At 38.5% G+C, this 19663-nt stretch overlaps 2 protein-coding genes across 6 annotated transcripts in view; both read right to left on the bottom strand.

Moving 5' to 3' along the window:
* ERLIN1 (ER lipid raft associated 1) overlaps positions 1-2955 on the bottom strand; it is a 41052-nt gene extending 38097 nt beyond the window's left edge. For 2 of the 4 annotated variants that reach the window (XR_003001807.1, XM_024735042.1), the window contains exons 1-2: positions 2532-2708; positions 433-514 (exon numbers count right to left, since the gene is read on the bottom strand). Coding sequence is in view for 3 of the 4 variants with exons in the window: in XM_024735042.1 (XP_024590810.1) it covers positions 433-514; positions 2532-2644 (195 nt within the window). In the remaining variant the exon portion in view is untranslated. Of the gene's footprint in view, positions 1-432; positions 515-2531; positions 2709-2879 lie in introns of those variants that run through there. The other 2 variants (XM_024735039.1, XM_024735041.1) reach the window with 2 other exon arrangements.
* A 2000-nt stretch (positions 2956-4955) lies between these two features.
* CHUK (component of inhibitor of nuclear factor kappa B kinase complex) overlaps positions 4956-19663 on the bottom strand; it is a 34649-nt gene continuing 19941 nt past the window's right edge. Inside the window, exons 14-21 of one of the 2 annotated variants that reach the window (XM_024734936.1) lie at positions 18150-18211; positions 17079-17188; positions 16363-16412; positions 10735-10831; positions 10295-10442; positions 9241-9354; positions 7149-7248; positions 4956-6183 (exon numbers count right to left, since the gene is read on the bottom strand). In XM_024734936.1, coding sequence (XP_024590704.1) covers positions 7180-7248; positions 9241-9354; positions 10295-10442; positions 10735-10831; positions 16363-16412; positions 17079-17188; positions 18150-18211 — 650 coding nt within the window. In that variant the 3' untranslated portion in view covers positions 4956-6183; positions 7149-7179. Of the gene's footprint in view, positions 6184-7148; positions 7249-9223; positions 9355-10294; positions 10443-10734; positions 10832-16362; positions 16413-17078; positions 17189-18149; positions 18212-19663 lie in introns of both variants that reach the window. The other variant, XM_024734935.1, reaches the window with a different exon arrangement.

Below are 19663 nucleotides of genomic sequence, written 5' to 3' on the forward strand. Positions count from 1 at the left end.
GTGAAGCAGAGAAGCTGTGTATAAAAATTCAGATCCTCCATGTTAACAGTAGCCCAGGAGCTTGCCTCTATGGAAACCAAACACCATTCTAAACCAAGTTATCACTGGTTTATATCTCTAGTTGTGTTTCAAAGTCCTGCTTTTATTTTGACAGCAGCAACACAAAACCTGCTGCATACCACTATATAGATGGGAGAAGTGAGTCCTTCCAAGCCGCCTAGCTCATACTTCTAATATACCTCAAGAGAGTGAGGTGGTTCAAAACCATAACTTATGCTGTGACAACTGTACTCTGAACTTTTAACTCCTACAATTAAGTAAATACTACCATTAGCTTAAGAAATGAGGAATTCTATCTCCACCCATGAATGTAGTCACTGTTCCGCTCGCACCTGTCTATCCAGTGTGGGGGCTTCCCTAGGAATCACTCACCTGCACAGATCTGAACGTAGTAATGAAAGGCAACATGATATGATAGCCTGGTCCACTGGGGCTAGTTAGTAAAGCTCCTCCCCTGCAAAAAGATGTTTCAATTTGACAAGATTATAAAAAGAGAAATTCTCTTTCCAAATCTAAAATGCTATAATATTCACTCTTACTCATGCTATTGATCTACTAAAGCCTAATATGAGTTACTAATGATGAACAACTGCTGGTCCCTAAAATATCTGCCACACCTACAAAAGTGAAAAGATCAAATTAAACTGCCCATGCTACACCTTGTTTCACAAGTTCTACCAACCATACCTCTGGGTCTCCAGCACCACTCTCAGGTATAAAGATTCTCTTTGGTCTTTAACCTTTTGAGAACTACTTGTGAAAAAAATTCGAATGGCTCTCAGTTGATGTACTTTAATTGTACATAGCGTGAGCCAGATCAAAACACAATACATTTAATCACCAGGCTGAATAAAAAAATAGATAACACAAACTTTCAAGGAAGGAGAAAATTTCTGATGCTCAAGATTCTTTTAATCTACCTACAAAGCAATTAAAATGCTGGGGGCGATTAACGTACACACTACTATATATAAAATAGGTAAACAACAAGGACCTTCTGTATAGCACAGAGAACTATACTCAATATTTTGTAATAACCTGTAATAGAAAATCTGAAAAATAATATACAAAAAAATATATATATGTATAACTGAATCACTTTGCTATACACTTGAAACACAACATTGTAAATTAACAATTTAAACAATTTTTTTAAATCAAAAAAGAAACTTATTTGGAGCAAATTAAAAAATACTGGGGGCATAAAGACTCTATAAAATCAACAACAACAAATTAGCACGGAAAGATGAAGGGTGAGGGGATAAGACTACAAATAGATATGTGTGGACTTGTTCACCAAATTCCGAAATGTGAGAAACATGAAGGCACATCTTGCAAGTTATAAAAAGGAGATAATTTGGAGGCAAATATAAAAAAGAAGTCCTATTTTACATAATGAATAGTAAATTAATATAACTTACCTTCCTATCTTGAAAATATATATAGGTTTGCAAACAATGCATAACAAATAGCTAATAGAAGATGAACTGTTTGAGGTCCAGCCCTAATTTTTTGAGCCATACCTTGAAATGTTCTTGGGTTTACTATCAGGAAGACAATGCTGAACTAGATGGAAATACAGACTAATCTGCCATTTTTTAAATGCCAGACCCACCACCTGCTAAGATATATCACTAAAATTGTATTTGAAATTAGTGCTTCACAGGGAAGACTGTTTCTAAGACTCAGGATGGATCTAAAAGTAGAAATATTGGTTTTATGGGATGACAGAAGCCGGCAAAAAGTTGAAGCTCTTTCAAATACATCGTTATCGCAATTTCTCCAAACTGTCCTCTGTCTATATCAAAAGAACAGGTGGTAACTACATTGAAGGAAAAGCTATTCATCTCAGCTAGAGATCAACACATTCCACACCACTGCTTTCCACAACTTGAAAAGACAGGGAAAGGTGGGAGGAGGATGTATCTGTCACAATCCTGTGTTTGTCTCCCAAGGTCCAGGAATTTAACAACTGTCATGGTCTTAATGGCCTTACAAGCCCAAACCAGACACCAGGACTTTTTAAAGGGAAAAAAAAAAAAATTCTAAGGAACAACCACAAACAGGACCAGAGTTTCTAAATAGCACCTACAGCTGCAACTAATGGCCAGTACAGCTGTATGGAATTTAACAATGATTTATCCATTTCTTCAGCCACAGGTGGAGTCACCACTGCCTTCCACCCTTCATTTTTTTCTGCAAATGACTGAATTTACTGACTACTAGGAACAACTGCAGGGAGTCTTAACCTCTGCACACAATGTACATAGCACTGAAACTGTTCAACACCTCGAGGATGCTCTGCAAAAGCCTGCCACAGCTCCCATACTCTCCCTAGAGCTGCAACAAAAGTCACTTCCTAGGACTGGAAAGAGCTCCCTGACACCGCAGAGGGAACAACTTCCTAGACTCTAATGGGAGTCTCCCTTCTACCTGCTCTAGAACCTGAGCTGACTGCACGTGCCGCTCACCTGTAGTACACGGCCAGGTGTCCTTCCTCGATCTTGTGGATGGAGGCGTAGAGGAGGACAACCACCAGACCCACCACTCCAGCCACCAGAACGCGTGCTTGAGTCATATTCATCCTAGTTCCTCCTGGATGAGGAAGGAACGGGGCCCCAGCCCCGTGAGTGACAGGCCCACCTTCCGTTTTCCACCTCGCCCTCCCGCGACCTGGCCCCCTCCCGCAGGCCGAGCTGAGGAGTCTGTGCCTCTTTTCCCTCCTCGCAGAGCCCGCTTCCCCGTCGCCAAAGGGGGCCAGCCGCAGACTCCGGACGGACGCCGACCCCTCGGCCGCGCCCCACCGATCAGTGACGCACCGCCCCCCGCGTGCACGTGAAGTCTCCACCCGGGCCGCACCAACCGCGGCCAAGAGCCGGCCCCGCCCACCCGCGGGGCACTGCGGCTGCGCGAACACGCACACCGACGCTGCGCTCGCCCCGCGACTAGAGACGGGGAGCGGACGGGACAAACTTCTTGCCGCCGCCCGCCGAGCTATCTCGCGCGAAGGTACGTGGGCTCTCTACTGTGTACTGCTGGTTTCCTGCTCCGGAAGAGACGGGAAATCGGCAATGTGGAGTAAGGAAGGAGGCAGAGGAACGGAGAGGGCCTCTGAGACAAGGGACTGGTCAGCGTGTTCTTGTGCAGTCACCTATTAACGTGCCAGAATGCTGATCCAGTGAGGGCTTTATGAAAGCCATCCAAGCAATAAGAACAAACTAATAAGCAGTAAACGTGGGTGTGTGTTGGAGGGTCCTCCGGCAAGATTGAAGACAATGAGCATTTGAGCTTCCTTGAAGCCTGTGTGATGGAAAGGAGTGGGATGCTAGGCTAGGCCCAGATTTTGAAAGGCTCGAATGCACTTTTTCTGCAGGGAGGGAAAACTGGATGGCTAGAGAATAGAGACAGACTTTCTTTTCACTACATATTTTTCTGTTCTTTTAAATTATGCATTATCTGCATGTATTACCGGAAACAGAAAGGACAAAGTGAAAGAGTAGATGGGAGTAAGAAAGATGGATACAAAGGAAATAAGGGCAGCATGTTAGAAGAGGTTGGGCAGTAACGGTGTAAGCCTTGAAAGGCTAGCAGTGGGACCACAACTGGACAAGGTAGAATAAGGATGGAGAGCTCTGTAACCTCTTGGGCAGGGAAGTATGGGAAAGCAGTACCTTAGGGCCAGTGAGTCTACAAAATGGCTTAGAGTGGAGACAGGAGACAGGGAAGCCAAGTTGTTAGGAAACTGCAGGCCCAAGGTTACAATGGTAGTAACAGTGGAAATGGGAAGAGGTAAATAGAATCAATTAAAATCTTCTTTAAAGGAAGCCCTCCCAGACCACCGTACCTTCTCCTTTCAATAAATGCACTTACCCGTATCATTCATTTGACTTCTACTACCTAGGAATGTATGGGACCGTGTCTGTACCAGATAAATGTTATTTGCAGAGCTTAGCTATTTTAACTGATAAAAAGCAAAGAGAATAAAAAATAACTTGTCCAGCCTCTGTTTTCTGGATGGATTCTCTTAGTTTTTCATAATATTGCTTGAATTAGGGAATGAAATGGATATAATGCACAACTGACACTTAACTCTGAAAAGTTGTCAGCCAATAAATAGTGTTCAACTCATGTATCATAAGCAAATTTGAGGTGCTCGCACTATAAAAGACTGTTCTGACTCACACCACTTGCCCTTACGTATCACACAGATCAGGCTAGCCTGAGATCATATCAGCCACAAACCACAAAAATGGTCCCACCCTCTACCAGATCTTTTATCAGTTATTACAATGATATTTAGAAAAACACATGATCATTTAAAAAATCCTTTAACAATAATTTCATTCCACATAAACATTCTTATTGTACTGCCTGTGTTAACTTTTCTGATCTTCCCATTTTGCTCAATATCTTCCAAGCAATAGGTACCCAATAAATGTTTATTGATTAAAACCTTCTAGAACCGGAGAAGCAAGAGAGAGACTGCCTATTTTAACAGCTGGTAGTCAGAATGTCCATATTCAGAGAAACAGTAGTACCAGATAACTAGAGTTAGGAGAAGACAACCCCAAGGTCTCAAACTTAGATGACTGGGAAAATGACACTACTAGCAAAAATGGGGATGGTGTAACTAAGACAGCAGTTTATAGGGCAAGGTATGAGCACAGTTTTTAGATATGGATAGTGTTGATAGGACATCTCAGGAGAAAAGAGTATATTAAAGAAGCTACCCAATACTGTCTTTACCATAAGTCCTGTTTCATTCCTAAGGAAAGTACATTATGAGAGCCCATTATGTTATTCTGTGCTCCAACTCTGCTTCACAGAATCTTCACATTTTCCCAAAGCATATTCAATTATTATAATCTGATTTTAGTGAATAGAGGTTCAAAAAGTAATTTAAAAATTATTTAATACACAAAGTGAAAAACTGTCTAGAATACAAAAGAATTTCACATTTTTCTTTAAACAAGTAACACCTTCTAAATTATTTAACAGATGATAGATCCACAATCCTTTATCTGAAACCCTTGGGGCCAGGTGTTTCAGAATTATGAAATTTTCAGATTTTTAGAAAGGTAATTCAGTGCATATACCATACTACATAAACCCCAGGCAGGGTCTGTGGCAGCACCCTACCCCCAAACAAGCAAACACGTTAATATTTCTACAGCAAAAAAAAAAGAATATTCACACTAAATGGGATAGATTCAATGTCAGTTCACGTTGGATGTGCAAGCAGGTGAATTCTGTCACCAAACTTATGAAAAACCTTGTTATCAGAGCTTCTTGGATTTTGGAATTACAGATCAGGAGTATAGACCTCTATAAATTTATATGACAAGACATGAAAGAGTCCTTAAACAAAAGACCCATTTATACAAATTAAAACATAGATAAGCTTTCAAATACATTATAAATTAACAGGCATCTTTTCTTTGATATTATTAAATGTACATCTTAAATACATATACACATAGCACACTTAACAAGATTTGAAAGAATCAACTGGTATTAAAGGCACAGATGCACAATCCCTTCTGTACGAAAGGGATACAGTCAAATGTACCTTTGGGATTGAAATTGAAAATGGGATTAAACTAACTCCTTATGATGCCGGGAAAAGCACTGTTGAGTGCAACACAAGGAGGTAGGGTTTATTCTTCAAGAAGTACAATTCTACTTGCAAACAGTCTCTTCCACAGAAACACAGGCAAACAATTTTTACTTAGAATACATGTTAGTTGAGATTTTCTTCTCTGTATACATTACTTTGGCCTTATGCCCAAAAGTTAAATGTTGAAAGATAGTCAAGTTAAATAAGTAATGTTTTATCAAGTTTGAAGACAAATGGATTCCAACGATGCTCCTAAGTAGCTGTAGTATTTAAACAAGTCCACTGAGTCATTAAATTCTATCTGTTCAGAGATTAAAATTACCCAGTCAAAATATTGCACTGTGAAATCATGTGTAGTTTCTGATCATAGTCATTTCTTCCATTGATGGGTGTCTGAAGAATGGTTTCATAAGAGAAAAACGAACTTCCAACATTTGCAGCAACAACTTCATACGTTTGGGTCAGTAAGTGGCAAGTCATTCTGTTAACCAACTCCAATCAAGATTCTAAAACCAGGCATGAAAAAGATACAATTAGATATTGACTAAAAGTGGTAGGTATATGGGTGTTCATTTCTGCAAGTTTTCTGTATATTTGGACATTTTATAATCAAAAGTTGAAAAACCAAAAGTACAAATAAGTTGCAATTAAAGAGTTTAGTTTACCTTTTTTGCTAACTAAAAAAAATATTTCAGAGTTTTTATAAATATTTGAAGCAAATAATTAAAGAGGAAATAACAAAGAATTAACATCAAGACTAAATGTAGTGAAAGTTAATCCAGTAAACATTTTATTGTAGTTTCTCCAAGTTTTAACAAATCAATAATTCACAGTAACCAAATCTTCATATAAACACTTCTATAAATTATAACCATATTAACATTATTCATTTTGCATACAGCAGTTACTATATTTGAATTACAGTACAAATCATGTCCAATCTTTTTTTTTTTTTTTTTTTTTTTTTTGGGGTTCCGGGGCCCCCCCCCGCCGCAGAGCACAGGCTCCGGACGCCCAGGGCCAGCAGCCATGGCTCACGGGCCCAGCCGCTCCGCGGCATGTGGAATACTTCCCAGACCGGGGCACGGACCCACGTCCCCTGCATTGGCAGGTGGACTCCCAACCACTGTGCCACCAGCGAAGCCCATCATGTCCAATCTTATTGGAGAAAATTGATTGCTGAAGCAAAAAGTACAAACCATTCGATTTCAGTGGTCACACTGCAAAGAAAGCTCACTACTCATTTAACTTGACCAAAAATGCTATTGTTGAAGATAACTGATGACATAATCCTAGTATATCCATGAATAAGAGAAGATGGGGAGTTGAGGTCAAGCATTCCTCAAATGCTCTTTCCTCTGACTTCTATTCCCCATCTGCATCCCAAATGCCAGATAAATCTAGCATGGAAAGTTAAATCCTTTGCACCCAACATACCTAAAACAGACATCCGTATCCATATAAAACTTACCATCATACTGTTGCCCTGTTTCTCATTTGCTTCATGCATAATAGTGCTTAAATGGCCAAGACAGTTCAAATTTTCTTCTATTATTTGTGCTAAAGTCTCCCTGTGGAATGAAAGCAAAGAGGCATACGAATTTCCTCTATTTTCTGGTCTTCAGGGTCAGGATGATTCTGCCCTTCCGACAACACTGCAACCCTGCAACCCAATGCGGCTGATTCCTGTAGTCTTCAGTTTCCTCATCCCTCCCACCCAGAGGCAAGAGTCCTGTTACTCCAAGCTGCTGCCTCTGCCCAGCTCTAATAATAATGAGTCCACTATAACTGCAATCTGATTTTCCTCTAAAATATAAGTGGCACTTATATACAACATTTTCCCCCTGAAAATGCTCACTGCGGGGAAAAAAAAAGAGATCCTGTGGCACAGCTAGATGAAAGATCTCTTTGTTTCTGAAACATTTCCCTTTCCTTATAAGTAGTAAAAACATCAGCATGCTTACTTCAGAGATACACATGTAGGGGAGGAGATACAAAAGTACAATCTTTTCTGCAAATATCAGGGAAGGTGAAAAAAACTGTTTGGAAAATACAGATGACAGCAATGAGAAAGCAAACAAGCAAGCTGATTCCTGAGGACAGCAGAAGAAACCTGTGACAGGGGAGCTGCCCAGAACCAAGAATTATCCCTGAAGTTTGTATTTGAAGGAAATCCTGAATTTGGTTTCCACCTTCTACACTTCCCTCTTCCATATGGCCTCCATCCTTACCTTTTACTAACCCTCAGTCCCTACCCGACTAGAATCAGTTCTAAGCCATGGAAGATAGTCATTATTAGCTTAGAACTAAATTCTCATTCAGCTTATTCAACAGATAGAAAAACTGAGGCCAACAGTTCCCAATCCTTGGTGGTTAAGTACCGCAGGTACATTTGAAGTTTTCCTTTATAATGTATTCCTACTGGAAAATGTATTTAAAAATTCCTGTTGAATATACTTTTGCAAACAACCACAACCTCACATTGAAAATCACTTGTACAGAGGTAACATTTGCAACCATTTGTATCCCCTAATAAACCTACATGCCTTTAATGAAAGCAAAAAGGTATTAAATGTTATTTGTGTCAATTCTGATTAATGGAATATTTCTTCAAGTCCATATAATTAATTATAGCCTATGCTGTAGCTGTGGATGTATTACAATGGGCCAAATGTATAATGACCCCGAGATATACCCTGGAACTTGCTTTCTTTAAGAAGATAAAATACCTGGTATCAGCTTGCCTTCCTGCCATGTGCTTTTCTCTCATAAAAAGCAGAGTACAGAATGTGCAACTGCATGACCTCCTGAGCAGTGATGTTACATGGCTGCACCTCTGCAAAACTAATTATGGGCAGAGCTTCCAGGAAATGCTGGTATTATAGAGGTCTCCATGAGTTGTGAGAAAAGTGACAATACACAAGCTAGCAAAGAGCCAATGGCTCTGGATATGGCACATCTTATGCTGAGAAAAATAACAGAAATGGATAGTCATTCAGCTTTTAGCAGAAGAGTAGGAATTAAAAGAAAATATAGGACTTCAAACTTGAGTTATTTGCAAAAATGATTTAAGGCACTGAAAAAAGTCATTTTAGAAATACTAAGTTATAAAATGAGTAGATTAAACTCAATTCCATTAGAGGGTTGATCAAGGGCCCTAAAATGATAACTTCAAAAAGATAGCATAATTTCTCAGAGATAAATGGTTAAGTGAGGAATATAGTTTGGCTAAAAGATTTGATAAGCCAATAACAGATAAAGAACTTAGAACCTGGACTGAGCTAATAAGAAGTAAGATTTGCTGAAGATTCACTTCCCAAGCATTTTATATACACCGTCTAGCTGAATTTTCCTATTTTACAGGTAAGGAAATGTGAACATTAAAAGAGTCAAGTTAACTGTATAAGGTTATTACAAAAAGACAATCAGGATTCAATCCTGGTCTATAAGGCAGTGAAGAATATGTCTTAACCACTGCACTCTACTGCCTCATTCCTACCACTGCTCTTGAAAATACAACTATCTATTTTAACAAAGTGAACCCACCCATCTTGAGGAGTTACCACGCATGACAGAGGATGTTCACGTTCTGCTGAAGTTGTGGGCAGCCATGCTGATGCCTGAGGGGTTACACCTTCTAGACTGGATCCTACAAGGGACCGAGCAGAGCTCTGTGTCTGAAGGAAAAAAAAAAAAAAAGATTACAGGCAAGCACCTCCACACATTCATATTCCTAAGACTTAACATTTCTATCACTACTTTTATGCATAACCAGACTATTTCTGTATAAATCTATCTCTACTCTTACACACCCCTATTAACTATCCTGTCCTTGACCCCTTTCTTCATTGACTAAAACTAAATGTATCTATCCTTCTATTCTACTTTAGTTGGAAAAAAACCCTCCAGTTGAACAAAGGACTGGTTTTTTAAATCTAGTCAGGCACAGCTACCCCCAAATTGGGTTGGGATACCACAGTGGTCTAGGGTTGAGGGGAGTATAAAAACAGGAAACCGGAAAGGAGAGAGATAATGAAAGATGATCATGAAGTCCTGTATCAGAATTGCTAGGGAGACACCAAGCAAAGAACATGAGCATCAACCCAACATAAAATACACATGTCCTTATATATGGAATTTAAGAAAAAAAAAGGTCATGAAGAACCTAGGGGTAAGACAGGAATAAAGACACAGTCCTACTAGAGAATGGACTTGAGGATATGGGGAGGGGGAAGGGTAAGCTGTGACAAAGCGAGAGAGAGGCATGGACATATATACACTACCAAACATAAGGTAGATAGCTAGTGGGAAGCAGCTGCATAGCACAGGGAGATCAGCTCGGTGCTCTGTGACCACATGGCGGGGTGGGATAGGGAGGGGGAGGGAGGGAGACGCAAGAGGGAAGAGATATGGGAACATATGTATATGTATAACTGATTCACTTTGTTATAAAGCAGAAACTAACACACCATTGTAAAGCAATTATACTCCAATAAAGATGTAAAAAAAAAATACACATGTCTTCAAGAGGACACAGATCATGCTGATAAAAATCCCTTTTGCAGGGAGTAACAGCAAATCAATGTCATATTACATAATTCATTAAAAATTACTTACACAGGCAATTTTAAGGAGATGCCATATTTCTTTCTGCCTCTTTCCCTGCATAAACATGACAGTATTGTCAGCTTCTTTGATGTTACTGAGGGCCATTTCCACCTTGGGCAGTAGATCAATAATCTTCTGCTTACAGCCCAACAACTTGCTGGAGAGGTAAAATCTGTGTCAGACATTTATACATCCCCCAAGACTGTACCCCATACTCCCAAACCCAGCTGGGGGAATGAATTACAATCAGCATAGATTTAATGACTGATCTGCAAAGCAATGCACACAAACAGGACACATAAATGCATGCAGCTGTGGTCAGGGTTCCCAATGTACTGCCAGTACTCTTCCTGGTTCTAGTATATTTACCAGAAAAGGGTATTACACTTTGAAAGGAACATGATAAAAGTATCCTGGCTTTTCAACAGTAAGGAAAACAATATTTCTACCTCAAATGACCGAACAGCTCCTTGAGAACCCGGTCCTGACTCTGCACAGTATGCACAATGATTTTCACCATCTCCGTGCTGTCGCTGTAGGAGTGATCTATAAAAGATCTCAGTCAGTAGGTATAACCTCTCTTCTGCGTGAACATATCAGCCTCCAAACAAAAAAATTCCTAAAAATCTGAAACTAGTTTTAATTAACATCTCCATTTAATTTCAAAGCTAAATTAAGATAAAAGATTTTAAGATTATATATCTATAAATAATCATATAACTAAAAATGAAGTCTGTGTGTTTGTGTGTATATAATGTATATACAGATTTATCACTGTATCTTCAGTTTTAAGAAGAATCATCTTGGCTATCCTTAACCCATACTAACCCAAGCCCCAGACACATATGCAGCTTTCTGGACAAGAGATCATTTTTTCTTGGATGATTAACATAATTTGTTTAGAAGCAGTAAGACAATTCATCAAACTTTCACTGACTTAAAGGAAGGAATCCCAGCTAGGCTTGCTTGGAATTTCATGTTTATCCACCTGTTTATACCTATGAAAACGTTGAAAAAAGGTGACCAACTTAAGCCAAATCTGATGCACTAATAAAAGGACCTGTAGACACCTTGAAAATTCAGTTTGAGGGTAGTATGAAATCTTAAAGCAAACTGGCAGCTGACAAATGTCCTCAAATGGGATGGCTGTGTGGTCACAGTGAGTAGGTTCTACCGTTATAGATGCCATCTCATCATTAGTTTCAAATGCAAAACTATTATTATTATTTGCTATTCTCTACTTAAAATTTTCTCATTTAACCCTCACAGGAGTCCTGTGAGATGGCTACTGTTGTTACCCACATTTTACTATGAAAGGAGTATCGAAAGGTTTAAAAAAAGTTGTCCTTTGTTAGCACTGCAAAGACCTCGCCTAGCACTCAACTTGATTCCCCACACATCTTTTTCTTTGTCTCTCCCTCAACAACAACCAGATACAGAGACTCCAAAAAGGCTCCTCTCCAAACAGCACTTCTTCATAAATTCCACGGGCTAGGCCCAACAGCTTTCCCATATAACTAGCTCTTTTAGATGGTCAAAGACCTCAGAACTTTAACCTACTCCAATATAAAGAATGAAGAAAGTTGGTTTTCACCATTTTCAGCTGAACAAAAGTCTCAAGGCAACTCTAAACTGGAAAAGACACCAAAAACCATACCTCAAGTGTGATTACATAAGCCCCAACAATAGACAAAACTTCTTGTCACAACTAGTTTGTCACTCAAGGTGACTATCAGTTCAAAGAAGCTATCTGGATAGCAAGTTTATTTCTAGGCCCTGTGATATGCATGGCTACTGCAAAGTTTTTATAAAAATAATCCAAACAAATGTTATCAATGACTGTGGAAAGTTAATCCACTGAGTCAATGGATGGAATTTTATATACCTTCTTCTGCAATATCTGATTCATTGGCCAGAAGAGAGTAATGAATATCGATTAAAGAAAAAAAAATTAGCCTTGCTCTATTTGAAATCTTAAATTTCAATATTTTACTCTAACCACAACTTTATCACTTACATCACTTTTTTGTCAATATCTTCAACTTTTCTGTCCTCTTACTGTCAGCAAGATCCTAACCCTACATCAGTCTAACCACCTGCTCTATCAGTTTCTGTATCCAAGCTACTAACCACTACCAACAAAAAAAATTATACTATCATTCTCTCTGTTGTAACTACTAATTCACAGGGTTTCACTTCTGCTCTGGATTCTTTTTTTTTTTTGCGGTATGCGGGCCTCTCACCGTTGTGGCCTCTCCCGTTGCGGAGCACAGGCTCCGGACGCGCAGGCTCAGCAGCCATGGCTCACGGGCCCAGCCGCTCCGCAGCGTGTGGGATCTTCCCGGACCGGGGCACAAACCCATGTCCCCTGCATCGGCAGGCGGACTCTCAACCACTGCGCCACCAGGGAAGCCCTGCTCTGGATTCTTAATAAATATCTTGGATCAGCAACATCTGCCATTGCACACACCAGCTTTCAAAAATCTTTAGCATACTCCTTAAATCTACGACGTCACACCTCTTCAATTACAGATAAACCCACTTCTTACTTCGGGATAGGAGGACATAAAGCAGTAAGATCCTCACCTTCCAACCCCTATACCCACATAAGTGTCTGTATCCACACACATTCCCCGCCCCCGGCAATTATCAGTGGCAACAAGCCCAAACCTTCCTACTATTCTCTGGAGTCAGCCTCTCAAACTTGTTCAGAGACTTCCCTCTCCACAGGCTTTTGGCCCCAAGCACATAAATAAGCTCAAGTCTTTCTTCTGAAAACTGACCTCCCTTGATTCTTCATCTCCTCCTAGCTGCTCACCTCTCTTCTTTCCTTAACAGCCAAGCTTCTGGAAAGAACAGCCTAGATAACCAGTTCTCAAACTTACTGGTCTCAGGACACCTACACTCAAAATTTCTTAACAACTCCAAAGTGTTCTTCAGGAATTAAACTGAGAAATACAAAAATATTAATTTATTCATTTAAAAATAACAATAAACTCATCTATTAATACATTTTTATTCAAAATAACTGTATTTCCCCCTCAAAATTTAGTGAGAGCATTGGCATTGTTTTAAATTTTTGCAAATCTTTTTAATATCACCACCAATCTTATCAGAAAAGCATTTAAGTATTGGGAAGCTGATAAATTTCAGCTGATGGATAGACATTTTCCTACATTTTAATTTTTTGCTGGAAACATGGAATTTTATCACTGACAATACTGTTGGTTTTTTTCCTTCAAGTGATAGGTATGATCCATTAATTTTTAGAAAATATCTGCCTCATAACCAAATCTGAATAACCGTAGTTTTTCTGACAGTCACTGTTCCAAGTAAAAATGGTGTTCCATTAAAGAAGAGGCTGGTCAACAGCAATGTAAACAACCGCCGAAGTGGTTTTCCTTAAGACAACCATCATACCTCAGTATGTAGCAGAAGCACTTTATGAATACTTCCCATTTTGTCACACAGAATATTGAAAAGACATATACTCAAGGGTTGAGATTTAAATAGAAATTTTACTGCTTTACCAAGGACACTCTTAAATAAAACTGGTATTTTTTTTAAACTATGAATGCATGTTAGTGAAAATCAATGACTACTAGCATACTTTGGTGCTCATGCCTTCATTCATGCTAAGCAAGGTGCAAGCTGTTTACCCACCAATGCTTTTGCAGCATCAGTGAAAATGTCAACATAGTAAAAAAGGCAAATAACATCCTAGTATTATGCAAACAGTTTTGACCTCACTGACTCCTCTGAAAAGGTTTCAGGAATCCTCAGGGGTTCATGAGCCACACTTTGAGAATTGCTGATCTAGACTGACTTCTCCATTCCCTCCTGTCCCGCTCCCTCCTCAGCCAACTACAATCTGGTTTCTGTTCCCAAAAGGCCGTTATTTTACCAAGATCACCAATGATATCCAAACTACTAAGTCCAGTGAATATTTTCATTATCATTTTTATTACCCATATCTCTGTAGCATTTCACCCTACTGATCACTTTCTTCTTGAAACTCTCTCTGTCCTATTCCAATATCATTCCTGCTACAAATTTGAGCCATTTCTCAATATTTGTAGGCTCTTCTGCTTCTAGCCATTTCTTGAATGTTGGTATTCCCTATGATTCCATCCTTGGTTTTCTTATTCAACATACTTTTTCAAGATGATCACTTTATTCCTATGGCTGATTACTCTCAAAATAGCTAAATATCTAGCCTGGACTTCTCTACTAAATCCATATATATATGTACACGTCTCTGTGTGTGTGTGTGTATGCATGTATATGTATGTATGTTTATATATACATGCATATATACATATATACATATATAATACTACTAGACATCTCTATTTGAATGTCCCACTGACACCTTAACATCAACATGTACAAAAATGAACTCATGTTCTTTTCCCATTAAGTCTGTCATTTTCCTATACTTCCTATTATGGTGAGTGGTCCTACCATGCACCCAGCTGCTCTAGCCAGAAACCTGGCAGGCATCCATGATTCTCTACCCCATCTACTCCCACCCATATTAAATCCATCACCCAATACTATCAGTTCTACCTCCTAAATCTCTCTCTTGCCCTTACCCTCCTCCTCTTCACCCCACTGCCACAGTTCAGGCTCTTTGCCTTAGCTAATGACCCACCTTATCCTGAGCCATGATTACTTCAACAACCTTATAACTAATGAGCATCTCTAGCGCAGCCTCCCTTTAATCCATTATCCACAATGCTACCAGAGCAGTATTTCTAAAATGCTAATCTGATCATGTCATTCCCCTGCTTAAAACTTTTTAGGGTTTCTCTTTGCCAACATGATGAAATCCAAAATCGTTACTATGACATACCAATCCTTTATTATCCAGCCACATCTCTCCTTCTGAAACTACAATCCAGTCACGCTGCATCTCCTCAAACATGCTGTTACATGTATATGTCTTTACCCATTATACTTACATATGCAAGAGCCTACCTCCTTTCACTGAGCTACTGCTACTTATCCTTTAAGGCTCATCTCAGATATCATCTCCTGCAGGAAACCTCCTCTAACCAACCCTGACCTCCAGTCAGGGTTAGATGCCTATTGTATACGTACCTCATAAATGTAGAAATTAACTGAACAAATTCCACTACAATAAAAACCAACATAGAGGAGATTTTGATATTTGTTAAATACAATTTAAGATGTATATTAATTTGCATGTGTTTGTAAATTTTAAGGTGTAAAACTTATGGGTTTTGTTTGTTTTTTTTTAATTTCAGTATATAGCAAATTAGGGCACAGACTTCACCTTTTATTTCTTCTATAACCCTTCAAAACAAATCAGTTTTTAACTGAAGGATAATATCTTGCACATACATAATACTTTATAGTTTTCAAAGCACTTTCACAAACATCCTCTCAAATACATTGCCACATACAGTCACTGAGTTAGGAAAGCTAGGTTTCAACCCCATTTTGCAGAAGAGGGAAATGAGATACAGGGAGAAAAGGTTATTTGCCTGAGGTCACTTGGTCAGTAAAGTGCCCTATCTAGAATTCAAGCCTTCCGATTCTCAATCCAGTGCTCTTTCCAGCAGAACATGCTCTGTATTCAGCAGATGTTCAACAGAATTGTTTTGCCAATGAAATAAGCAATCAGTGACCATGTGCAGATGAAGGCATTTTCAAAGTAAATGCTTTGGCCTACCACATGGGCATCCCTCTGCCCATTCCACACCTGAACACACAATATCAAATTCTTTCCAATCTCTTTAATTTTAAGCAGCACTTATTTTTTCCCGTCTTTCCACACATTTTCTTGCTTCCTCTTTCCCTTCTTTGAGTTCCTTTTTTCTCTTTCATTCCTTTCTTTCACTTCCTTTTAAAGTTTTTTCTCTTTCAATTTTCTTACTTTGCCTTCCTAATTTCTTAAATTCTCACAAACTTAAAAGCTGTTGTACCATAAACATCTCAATGGCAATACCAAAACTGGAATTTATTCTGCAGCTTATTTAAAATCCAGTCTCCTAGATTTGCTAGTGATGGTTTCCTAAAATGCCTTTGTGTACTGTGAAAAATTGTCTTACCTGAAGGTCTGTGCTTTAACTGCTTATATAGATCAATGGCACGCTGTTCCCTATGAAAGAAAAAAAAAGGTTCTATATGTGAAGATAGTTTAATGACTTTAATAATCCCCAACTTGAAATGAACAACATTATTTGAATAGAGTAATGATCCCATTTTAAAGCAAGTACATATTGCCAATGAATATTTTACAGAGCATTTCACTGGGTAATAAGCAAGATCTTAAGATGCAAAGTTTAATATATTAATACTTCATATCTGCTCTGATCTACTATCACATATATAATATCCTTGCACCAGAAACATTTAAATGGGAAAAAATTATGACCTGTGATTAGAGAAAAAAATCTCAAGTTTCTAATCAAAACACTTAGGAGGTTAACCTTATTTAGGGAATCTAATAGACAATATCTTCCTTGATCCAGAAGTATGGTAAATAGGGAAATAGTTTGTAACTTAGAATACTTGAAAATTTCTTAACACTCATATGAAAAGATGCTTCGATTTAAAAAGCAAAGATCAACCCAAAGAGTTATTTCCAAAATTTCCTGTGACTAAGAAAGAGCTTCCTTTTTAAATATGATGCCAATATATTTGGGGAAAGGAAAACTGCAGAAAAGAATCACATATAGACTTAATCTGCCAGAAATACAAAGAACGAATAATCTGCTACCAAAAATTACAGACACCAACACCAACAACATGAGTTCACCCTTACAAAGATTCCATCAAGTCTCCCTGACGTCGTCCATAGGGGCTCTTCTGTAGCTCCATGATTTCAGTGTGCAGGGACATTATCTGATCCTCCAGGTATCCAATGACACCCACCTAAAATATGATGAAACACAAAAGAAATGACAGGCTCACCACCACACAACACAAAGAACTCAGAGAATGACTTGCTGCAGTAACAGAACTAAGTGATTTAATGCAAAACACTGATTTTGGTGAACCCTTTTTATCTTTCAGATTATGACATGTAATTTTCACATGAGCCCCAACTTATTCCTAGGCTTCTCTCTTTTCTCTCCTGACAACAGTAGACTACTAGCATTTTCTTTTTCCTCCTGAGAAGCAAAAAGTTAAAAGTGTCACTAACAAGAAAAAGTGGCCATCAAAACCACTGCATCTCAGTTCTATGATTTTCATTGCCTCTTGTTCCCAACTGCCTTGAATAAGGATGCAGAAAGAAAAAGACATGGGATTCCCCAACCCAGGATACCAACTGCCCCACCCATGTCCTCAGGGAAGTGCTGGCATCAAGAAGAGCAACAACTTAGTGGGACCACAGACAGATGTACTGGATAAGGAAGGAATCTGCCACCTAGAGAATGATTTATAACTAGTGTGACCATATAATTTATTGTCCGAACTAGCATAATTTTGAGAGTATTATTGATAATTATGGCAAGACAGGTATAAACTGAAACTGTCCCAGGTAAACCAGGATGTCCAGCCATCCTATCAAAACCAGTCATAAAAATAACAGTGATAACTACCATCTGTTATTCACTCCCATTTAATCTGTATAACCCTATTTAAAAAAGGTACAGTCCCTATAATATCATATGGAAACTGAAGCTCAGTGCGACTTCAATTTAGTCTCTTTTGCCCAAAACCTTGGTTTTCATCCACTATGGTACTTCCCTTTATATATACAAAGTATCGACTAGATATTTGGCTGATATTCAGGAAAGACATGAAAAATACTCTACAAACCAAAACCAGACAATTTCTAAGGAAGCCCTCAGGAATTAATAAGCACACAAAGTGAGCTCAATGATTTTACCTCAGCATAGTGGATAGCCTTTTCTTCCATTTCTTTCCATGCTTTTAACATTTTTTCTGAGGCTAAAAAAAAAGTCTTAATTGGTTATCTCAGAAACAGCCATAGCTTTAATTACTGACCTACCCATCTCCTTGCCATATCAACATCAAAAACAGAGTTATGAGTTGAATTGTCCCCCCCCAAAAGATAGCTGAAGTCCTAACTCAGTACCTCAGAATTTGACCTTATTTGGAAAGAGTCACTGCAGATGCAATTAGCTAAATTAAGATGGACTCAATCCAGTATGACTAGTGTCCTTATAAGAAGAGGAGAAGAGACACAGACACAGACACATGAAGGGAAAGCTCCATTTGACAATAGAGGCAGAGATTTAAGTGCTACAGCTGCAAGACAAGGAATGCCAAGGATTGCTGGCAAACCATCAGAAACTAGGAAGAATCAAGGAAGGATTCTTCTCCACAGGTTTCAGAGAGAGCACGGCCCTGCCAACACATTGATTCTGGACTTCAAGCCTCTGAAACTGTGAAATGATAAATTTCTGTTGTTTTAAGCCACGCAGTTTATAGCAATTTGTTATGGCAACCCTAGGAAGCCAACACAGATGATTTTCTCTTTAAAAAAAAAAAAAGAAAGAACATTTAAAAAGTAATACATGAACATGATCTTCTTAAAAAATCAAATACTATATTGGGGTATAAAAAGAAAAGTCTCTCTCTTCCCCTCCATCCTCCACCCTCAGGGATCCCTTTGTTAGTCATTTCTAACATAGACACATATCCTTTTCTCTCACAAATGGGACCATCTCTATATACTTTTCCTTCTTTGCTTTTTTCCCCAACTTAAAACATTGCTGCTGTTAAAGACCTAAGTGATCTTTTAACATCAGCACACATAGGGCTACATCACTCTTTTTAAACAGCAGTATAAGATATACAACTGACAAGTCAAAGATAATTTGATAAAAGAATTATAATGTTTTGCCATTCATCAGAATGCCTATAATATACAAATAGAAATAAAACATCAATCATAGAACCTGCTTTAGTGGGTAAACTTATTTATCCAACTAGACACTGCTGATCATTTATTCTGAAATACACATGCCTTGCTCAAGATAAATATACAAACCAGATTTATTTCCCAAAAAAAGATTTGTTTCATGAAAGAAAATAGAAATGCTGAAGGCGACCCTTTTGGTTTATTATTTGAATTTTAACTCTGCTTTTCACATTTCCTTCGTACATCTGAAGGGAGATAAACTTGGAGTGAAATACTGAAAAACTGGAGGCTGCATACAATAAAAAACAGTGGGACTCCACGGTAGGTGGTTTGGGGGAAACAAAAACTCTGGAATTATTTGTGTTATTATTTATAGAAAGATAAGTAGTTTAAGACTTCCCAGGCTATGAAGTCACCCCAATACAGATTTGGTATCTATTTTCTAAATGAGGTTTGACAATTGCAAATTCTTAAATCATTTTTGTATTTTTCTGAAGGGGAACAATTTTAGCTGA

Source organism: Neophocaena asiaeorientalis, unplaced genomic scaffold (genome assembly GCF_003031525.2).
Source record: "Neophocaena asiaeorientalis asiaeorientalis breed wild unplaced genomic scaffold, Neophocaena_asiaeorientalis_V1.1 scaffold240, whole genome shotgun sequence".
NCBI classification, from domain to species: Eukaryota; Metazoa; Chordata; class Mammalia; order Artiodactyla; family Phocoenidae; genus Neophocaena; species Neophocaena asiaeorientalis.